The sequence below is a fragment of the Octopus bimaculoides genome, chromosome 1 (assembly GCF_001194135.2).
Source record: "Octopus bimaculoides isolate UCB-OBI-ISO-001 chromosome 1, ASM119413v2, whole genome shotgun sequence".
Lineage (NCBI taxonomy): Eukaryota > Metazoa > Mollusca > Cephalopoda > Octopoda > Octopodidae > Octopus > Octopus bimaculoides.
The window spans coordinates 98518002-98527883 of NC_068981.1; the positions used below are offsets into that span (position 1 = coordinate 98518002).

The 9882-nt window shown below is 38.1% G+C and overlaps 1 protein-coding gene across 1 annotated transcript in view; it reads right to left on the minus strand.

Annotated features, from left to right (window-relative positions):
* Window positions 1-4189: 4189 nt before the first annotated feature.
* Window positions 4190-9882, minus strand: part of LOC106876174 (SREBP regulating gene protein) — a 29728-nt gene continuing 24035 nt past the window's right edge. Inside the window, exons 2-4 of the mRNA XM_014924605.2 lie at window positions 9637-9796; window positions 7288-7439; window positions 4190-4324 (exon numbers count right to left, since the gene is read on the minus strand). Of these exons, the coding sequence (XP_014780091.2) occupies window positions 4190-4324; window positions 7288-7439; window positions 9637-9796 (447 nt within the window). The remainder of the gene's footprint in view (window positions 4325-7287; window positions 7440-9636; window positions 9797-9882) is intronic.

Below are 9882 nucleotides of genomic sequence, written 5' to 3' on the forward strand. Positions count from 1 at the left end.
ATACATATATACAAAGGGCTTCTTTCAGTTTCCGTCTACCAAATCCACTCACACGGCTTTGGTCAGCCTGAGGCTATAGTAGAAGACACTTGCCCAAGGTGCCATGCAGTGGGACTGAACCCGGAACCATGTGGTTGGTAAGCAAGCTACTTACCACACAGTCACTCCTGCGCCTATACATACATCTAAAGCAAAATTTTTCAGGGAGCCATTAAAAAAATATTGTGGATCCCCAATTTACTATTTTGTTGTGTGGACCTCCAAATCCCAATCTTATATGGACCCTCAGGGGCCATATGGACCCCAGCTGAGAACCACTGAGTTAAAGTCTACTGAAAATCTAATTGTTTTTTTTTCTGACATCAAGCATGGTTATGCGATTAAGAAACTTGCTTTGCAATCATGTGGTTTCAGGTTCAGTCCTATTGTGTGGCATCTAGAGCAAGTGTCTTCAACTATAGCTCTGGGCCAACTAATGCCTTGTGAACGAATTTGGTAGACAGAAATTGTGTGGAAGCCCATTGTAAATGTGTGTATGTGTGTCCACTTCCACCACTTGACAACCTGTGTTGGTGTGGTTATATCCTCATAACCCAGCAGTTCAGTAAAAGGACTTTAAAAAAAACTAAGTACAAGTATCGATTTGTTTGACTAAACCTGTCGAGGTGGTACCCCAGCATGGTCTCAGTCCAAGGAGAAAGACAAAAAAATTAGTTTGCTTGCTGACTCAGTTGTAGCTGTTGTGTAGCTGAAAGATATCTTATCTGCAGGCTTTATTTAGCATAAAACTGCATGCAACAATATAATTCTGTGTGAATATAACTATTTGTGTCCAGATGACACATAAATGACTACACTTGCACAACAAAACTCAGTACAGCTTATTAATTCTAATGAACAATTTCCTCTACATCAATAAGACTGCATGTTATGCTACTCAACAGAGCAGTTTTCCTTTTATAATAGAATAATTAACTTTGTCCATTGTTTAAATAATATATACAATACTAACTGTAAGAAACCTGATGCGTTTGTGAATAAAACTCATAGACTATTGGCTCATTTAATACTTTCAGAGGGAATTTTTATTGATAATGGCTTCAAATTTTGGCACAAGGCCAGCACTTTTCTGAGGAGCGTGGTCCGTTAATTGCATACTTCAACCACAATGCTCAACTGGTACTTATTTTATCAACTCTGAAAGACAAAGTCAACCTTAGCAGAATTTGAACTCAGAACATAATGAGTCAGAAGAACTGACATTAAGAATTTTTCTATGACATTCTAATGATTCTGTCATCTTGGAATTGTTACTAATAATTATTTCTACTCTAGGCACAAGGCCTTGAAAATTTTTGTGGAAGGGGCTAGTCGATTATATTGACCCCAGTGCATAACTGGTACTTATTTCATCAACCCTGAAAGAATGAAAGGTAAATTCGACCTTGGCGGAATTTGAACACTAAGCATTTCGCCCAGCATGCTGACAATTCCACCAGCTCGCTGCCTTAAAGAATTGTTACTAATAATATAATGTAGTACAGTACTCCTATAGACTGTAGCACTTGTTATTTGGTCCTAAATTAAATTTATGATCAAAAGCATTCCAGTTGTGGTTATTTATTTATTTCTAGAAACTATCTAAGACTAATTATCAAATGTGTCCTCCTCTTGTTAAGGTGATGGCATGTGATTTGTCTGTTAATTTTTTATAGGTCAAACACAGACTCTTCAATTTAATACATTGTATAGTGTATTGGTTTCAGATTTTGGCACAAGGCTGGCAATTTCATGGGAGAAAGTAATTCAATTACATCAACCCTGGTGCTCAACTGGTACTCATTTTATTGACCCTGAAAGGATGAAAGACAAAGACAACCTTGGTAAAATTTGAACTCAGAACATAAAGATAGACTCAATGCTGCTCAGCACTTTTCCCATTGTGCAAATGATTTTGCCAGGTCATTGCCTAGATACATTCTATTGTATACTAGCAGAAATATCCAGCGTTACCTGGATTAAAGAAAATAATGAAATTCCAAAATGCCTTTTAGATCTCTAACATGACACATGGATTATGCAGTTCTCAACAGTAATTAGCTGAGGTACAAACTATTAATGTCAATAACATATTTTGTCCAATGTTCTCACTGTCAAAATTGTTAAAAAAAAGCAGGTAGTTCTTTGTCTTTGCAATCACCTTCAATTGTCAGTACTTATTTGAAACACATTGAACCTGAAAATGCATAAACTTGAGAAGAACCAGCCTGCAGGCACTCCTCTCCTGTTAAAAAGTACATCAACTCCATGCAAAATACATTTAAATGAGCATTCATTATAACGGCATTCCCACATGCATTCTTTTCAAGTTATTTCGATGTTACACTCGCTTGCCCTAAGCCTTATTGCATGCAAATGGAGAAAACGTTCACTGCGTATATATCGATCGCTGTACGCCAGCGTCTAACAGCTTTGGCTTTTTAATGCACAAAAAATTGAAATTATTTTTTTTCTGTGCCTCTGATTAAAATTTTCAAAAAACAAACCCGGCCACGTTACTTGGAAAAAAATAATCTTTATTGTGCTGGTTTTTCGTAAAATTTCATGCATGGGAAAGGCAACAAAATCGCCCCTCCCCACTTTGAATGGGATATTCCTATCTTGAAAAGTAATAATTGATTATCTCGGTAACCATGGGAGTTGGAGGACAATAAAAATCTCCTGAACATGAGCAGACCACTCTGTGCTGCATTTCACGCGATTCCACTGCACCATTCTCGAGTGAATCTGCCGACACTCAATCAATCAATCAATCAATCAAGCAATCAAAAACACTGCAATTTATAGTATAGATTACTAATACAATAGTGACACTCAAAACTAAGCAGTGTGTAATATGCTGTGATGGTATTCTACACCAGCCAACAAATGCTACATCTGTCACGTGGTCATTTCATTCATTCATTTATTTTTATGTTTTATCATACTAGTGTTTTGATCTTAGATTATAATTCCATTCATATCTAGGAAGCTTTACAGAAATATTAAACCAATCCCAGTATCTGAGTGGTTGCATCATTTTATTTACCTTCTCTTTCTGTCTCTTCATGTGCCATGCCTATAAGCATCAGTGATTATTTATCTCCTTACCAAACTCTGAAGATTTAGGATTTTTCTTAGGAAATATACAGCAGTGGTTTCTCATTGCTTTTGCTGATTTGTTTACATTTTATTTTACTAGTGTCCTGCTCTCCCAGCTTACCCTTGAAGCATAGGATCTATTTTAACTCTTAAGAAAGCTGGGAGATGGGGTGGAATGGTTCACATGACATCAGTTATGTTAGATGTGTCCCATATGTCCACATCCTGGTGGACACATGTAGCATATGTCTATGGGCCAGTTCTTCCTTGAGACCTTTAAAATGAACTTATTGTATACAGTGCTCAGGTGCACTACAACTCATCATAAAACGTAACCAAAACTGTATGAACAGTATATAGAATACACACAGGAAGTGAACAGTGAATAAGTCTACCAAAAAAAAAAGGGGGGGGTACATCAGATGTACATCTATCTTAGCCACAGGACCATCTGTGTGCCCTTGATAAGTACTACTTACTATCCTGGACCCGAGAGTTGCAATGACTAAGGAAAAACTCCCTACCCACCCAAAACTAACTCTTGAACTCCCAAGCTGGAACCTTACCACTGGATGCAGTTTACTGTCTTACTCAGAAAATAAACCACCCTGCAAAGATGAAAGGCAAACTTGACATCAGCAGGACTTGAATTCAGAATGGTCTTCTATTATAGCCTTGGGCTAACCAATGTCTTGTGAGGGAATTTGGTAGAGAAAAACTGTGGAAGCCCATCCTCTGTGTGTGAGTGTGTGTGTGTGTGTGTGTGTGTGTGTGTGTGTGTGTGTGTGTGTGTGTGTGTGTGTGTGTGTGTGTGTTTGTCTCCTACCATTTGACTACCATTTGACAACTGCTAAGTCATCTCCATGACTTAGCAGTTTAGCAACAGGATAAATTCCAGACTTAAAAAAGAAAAAAAACAAGTAATGGGATTGATTTGTTTGACTAAACCTTCAAGGCAATGCCCCAGTATGGCCACAGCCCAGTGACTGAAATAAGTAAAAGATTAAAAACAAAAAATAGCACTCTGATGATTTTGCCACTCTATGGCCTACATCAATGAGAAGTTTACCTGTGAGGAAGTACGACACTTCATGAGACATAACTCGTAATGGTCCTTCAGAGATGAAAATAACTGACTGTATGTGTTAATTGGTTGCTTCAGGATCTTCTTTAGGATTTGTTGCTGAAACAAAGAACAAAGAAGACAGGTATAGAAGATGAAGCTAATTAAAAAAAACAAAAAACAACTGACTGGCATGCCCCAAACCAATCCAAGCTTTGTGAATGGATTTGGTAGACTGAAACTGAAAGTAGCTCATTACATGTGTGTGTGTGTGTGTGTCTAGTAATTGTGCTTGTCCCCATCATACTTAGTTCGTTTTTGTTGCTGAAACAAAGACAAAAAAAGAAAACATCTATAGAAGCTGAAACTAAAGGCAGCGAGCTGGCAGAAACGTTAGCATTCTGGGCGAAATGCTTAGTGGTATTTTATCTGTAATTACGTTCTGAGTTCAAATTCCGCTGAGGTCGACTTAGCCTTTCATCCTTTTGGGGTCGATAAATTAAGTACCAGTTGCCCTCTGGGGGGGTTGATGTAATCGACTTAATTCCTTTGTCTGTCCTTGTTTGTCCCCTCTATGTTTAGCCCCTTGTGGGCAGTAAAGAAATAAGAAGCTGAAACTAATTGAAAGAAACAACTGACAGGCGTGCCTCTGACTGATCCAAGCTTTGTGAGTGGATTTGGTAGAGAGAAACTGAAAGAAGTTAGTTACATATATGTATATGTGTGTGCATGTGTCTGATTTTTTCTTGACCCCACCACCACTTGGCTTGTTTATGTCCTCATAACTTAACAGTTCAGCAAAAAGAAATCAATAGAATAAGCGGCCCATAGACTAAGCTTTATAAAAATATGTACTTGGGTCAATTTGTTCGACTAACTCCTTCAAAGTAGTACCCTAACATGGCTGCAGTCTTATGACTGAAAGAAGTGAAAGGTAAAATATTGATCATGTTCTCAGTGAATATTCAAGCAACTTGGCAAACTATTCCAGCAGCAACAAGGTATGACCCTTTATATTAACCCTTTTTTGATACCAACTCGCCTGAGACTGCCCCAGGATCTATGACAAAAACTTTATTATTTGGTCTAAATTATAATCTTCCCTCAAAATTTTATACTAATTTGTCCCAGACCTCAGCTTAATAATCATCATCATTTGACATCTGCTTTCCATGCTGGCATGGGTTAGATGGTTGGACTGGAACTGGTAAGCTGGAGAGCTACACCAGGTTCCAGTCTGATTTGGCATGGCTTCTATGGCTGGATGCCCTTCCAAATGCCAACCACTCCAAGAGTATAATGGGTACTTCTTATATGCCACTGGCATGGGTGCCCTTTGCAGGACACTGGCAACAGCCACAACAATGATTTCATAGGTGCCATTTACATGACACTGGCAATGGCCATGACTACGATTTCACTTGGCTCGACGAGTTTTATAAAGCACAGCAAATCGCTGATGGTCTCAATCACTTGTCATCACCTCCGTGAAGCCCAACATTCAAAGATCATGCTACCAGCAATGGCCATGATTATGATTTCACAGGTGCCATTTACATGATACCGACAACAGCATTGACATGATACCGACAACAGCATTGACATGATACCGACAACAGCCTTGATTACGATTTCTCTTGGCTTGACAGGTCTTCCCAAGCACATCGTATCATCAAAATTCTCAGTCACTAAATTCTTCATTATTTTAAAATTTAATTGAAACAATGACAGTACCTGTTGATAGAAATATGGTAACAAAATGGTTAAAGTTTAAGTTAGGTCTGTCATGAGCCCTAGGACTAATAAGGTTAAAGCTTCAGCCTGTTTCAATGGCATATAAGTGATTGACACTGCAACACTCTTCCACTAAATAGGACACCAGTCCATCACACCTTCACACCTTTGGCTGGGACTTGTTTACAGCTAAGTGGACTGAAGCAACATGACCCACCTACATTTGGAGAGTGACTTCTGCTGTTAACATAACGCTAAGGAATTTGAATGGGTTAATGGAACCTGTATAACTAGACATTTCTCAGACTGTTTTTCTTCTGAAGATGGGCCTTTGTGCTTGAAATATAAAAGTTTTGTGAAACTTTCTGCATTGTCTGAAGCTTTCCCACTTACCTTTTTTTCCCTTCTTTGATAATACAATGCTTCTAGTGGACTACAATGCTCTTATGAAATAAAGTATTTTGCTCAATGCACACCTGGCCTGGGAATTGAAACCATGATTTCATGATCAAAAGTGCAACGAACTAACCACTAGGTTATGTGCAGCTATGTGCATTCACCTAATGTTAAGTACAATGAATTAAATAGAATTGAGTGTGTATCTGTGTGAAGACTGAGCCTCCCAATCATTTATCAGAATTCAGCATGTTAAATAACCAGATATCAAGTTCCTAAAGATAAATGCTGATTGGTTTAGCTGAACTGACACACCACTCACAAACGCAGTACACATAAGCAGTACACACACACAAACACACACATGCATACATACATAGAAAGGGGATACAAAACAAAGTGGGTGTGGCAACGAGAAAGAAAGAAAGTGATAAAGTGTCTGTGTAAGAAAAGTGCATGGGAGAGTGATGGTGTGTGTGTAAGAAAGGTAAAGTTAATATATAGAGGTGTAAGATAATGTGTGCATGTGTGTGTGTGTGTGTGTGTGTGTGTGTGTAATAGTGATTGTGTCTGTGTTTGTGTAAAAGTGACAGTGTGTGCATAAGACTAGTAGTGTATATATTTAAGAATAACTGCATGTGCATATAAGTGTCATAATGTTTGTAGAAGCAATAGTGTATGTGTAAGAATGATTGTGTAAGAGTGTTAGTGTATGCATGTGTAAGAGTGATAATGTCTGCGTAAGAATAATAGAGTGTCTGTGTCTTCATGTATGCATGTGTGTGTGTGTGCATGTGCAAATATGTATGTAAGAGTGATAGAGTAAATGTGCAAGTGTGTATGAGAGAAAAATGCATATGTATATAGGTGTGCATGTAGGGGTTAAAAGAAGCAAAGAGAGAGAGAGAGAGAGAAAGGGAGATGGATGAGTGCATCAAATTAAAATATTTTACCTTGTCAGGATGCAAACAGCAGGAAACACAGTACTCATAGATGACACAGCAGTGGTTCTCCTGGCAACTGTTACAGTTATAGCGACTGGTTTGCGGCACAGAGGCATCACAGCAGCCACCAGTCAAGATAGCTGACCGCTCGCATACATAACCTGGCAAAACGGAATACATAACTTTGCTATCAAAACAGGTTAACAGAGGAAATTCATGGATTGGGAGGTGGAGCAGTGAATGTGGTAGTGTGTTGAAGTTGATGTAATTAACTAACACCACTCTTTTTAAAATTGCCAGCCTTGAGCCTAAATTTGAAACATTATTATTGTTACTCTTTTAACTCAGATTTTGTTGGAATTCCTGAAGTCTTTTTATTATCATTCTTGAGTGAGAGAGCAGTGCATGCCATCAGAGTGACACTGAGGTACAAATATATGAAGCCCAATATACCCATCATGACTACACTAGGTATATGCATCCCAACCATATGTGCGCAACATGGTAAGCTCATATCAGGATAAACAGTGTATGACCTTGCTGGTGAGGCCCAGTTAGAATTTTCTTCAGGTCAAGTAGCCCATCCCACTCAAAATGTCCCTGAATAGGGTTTAAAATGCTCATGTTTTCAGAGGTGAATTATTCAAACCCCAAAGAATTCCTCTCGTCACATGGCTATGATGCTCCCCCACTAATCCTGCTCATGATCAGAGATGCACATATCATCAGTCACTAAGGGACATGTTCAATTGGATAAGGTCAAGCAACTGACAAGCAAATCTGTGGTATTAAGCAGAATATTTGCTGTAGCCTATTTTTTATACCAGAACAAAACATATTCATAATAACAATTCCAATCATTTAGATCAGAAACCATGAGAGCCACTGCCTGGTGCTGTATCAGAGCATATTAATATTATTATTACTATTATTATTATTATTATTATTATTATTATTATTATTATTGAGGCAGTGAGCTGACAGAATCGTTAGCACATCAGGCAAAATGCTTAGCAGCATTTTGCCCGTCACTACATTCTGAGTTCAAATTCCACCAAGGTCGACTTTGTCTTTTATCCTTTCAGGGTCGATAAATTAAGTACCAATGAAAAACTGAGGTTGATGTAATCAAATAACCCCTCCCCCAAAATTTCAGGCCTAGTGCCTTTAGTAGTCACCTTAACTGACCATGGATCAAATTGGGCAAGCAACATCAATTATAGAGCACATGTGATTTACTTTGTCCACCACCAATAAGTCTGGTTTGTTATGCTCAAGCAACTGGTCTGTTTGAATCGAGAATTATTATTATCATCAGCATTATTATTATTACTACTACTACTACTACTACTACTACTATTATTATTATTATTATTATTATTAAGAAGGCAGTGAGCTGGCAGAATTGTTAGCACACCAGGCAAAACGATTAGTGATATTTCTCCTGACTTTACGTTCTGAGTTCAAATTCTGCCAAGGTCAACTTTGCCTTTCATCTTTTCATAGTCAATAAATTAAGTATCAGTGAAACACTGGGGTCGATGTAATCGACTAGACCCCCTCCCCACCAAATTTCAGGCCTTGTGCCTTTAGTAGAAAGGATTATTATTATTATTCGTTTTGAGTTCAAATTCTGTCGAGGTTGGCTTTGCCTTTCATCCTCTTGAAGTCGATAAAATAAGTACTAGTTGAATACTGGGGTTGATATAGCCGACTTATCTCCTCCTCCGAAATTGCTGGCCTTGTGCCAAAATTTGAAACCATTATTATTATTAAAGAGGCCAGCTGGCAGAATCATTAACGTGCCGGACAAATTGCTTAGTGGCATTTCTTCCAGCGCTTTACATTCTGGGTTCAAATGCTGCCAAGGTCGACTTTGCCTTTCATTCTTTCGGGGTCAATAAAATAAGTACCAGCTGAGCATTGGGGTCAATGTAATTGATTAACCTCATCTCCCCCCAAATTACTGGCCTTGTGCCAAAATTTGAAACAACTATTATTACTGTTAGTGACTATTTTATCTTGCAGTGATCAACTATAAATGTAGTGGTGGTGGTGGTGGTGGTGGTGGTGGGTATGATGATGATGGTAGATTAAAAAGACAACATTTGATGTGGTAGGGCAGTTTATATTACACAACACATAGAGTCAAGGGGTGGACTGGTCATATTCAGACAAACCAATTCTTCTGGGTTATAATATATGTATGTACTATAAACATAGACATATGTAAATTAGGTCACAAACAGTTAATAATTGGGAACACTCTCGGTTACAATCTTGACTACGCCCATGCTCTGTAATTTCCTACATCACCATATGCTGCCCTGTAGTAAATATGAGATTGTAAATACCTACCTCTGTCATCTGCTATTATTTGTATTCCTTGAATGGAATTCCGACATTTCAGCACCTTAGTTCCATTCTCATCGTCACCAATGTTTGGTTGCCATTGAAATGGTTGACGAAGGAGCGTGTGTTTCACTTCATATTCGTCAGTCAGCCAACCTTTGTCCTCCTGAAATCAATTAACAATGTCAATTATAGAAACTAATAATGTATTAAATTATATATTGTTGTATTTCAGGATGGTCATTTTTTTTT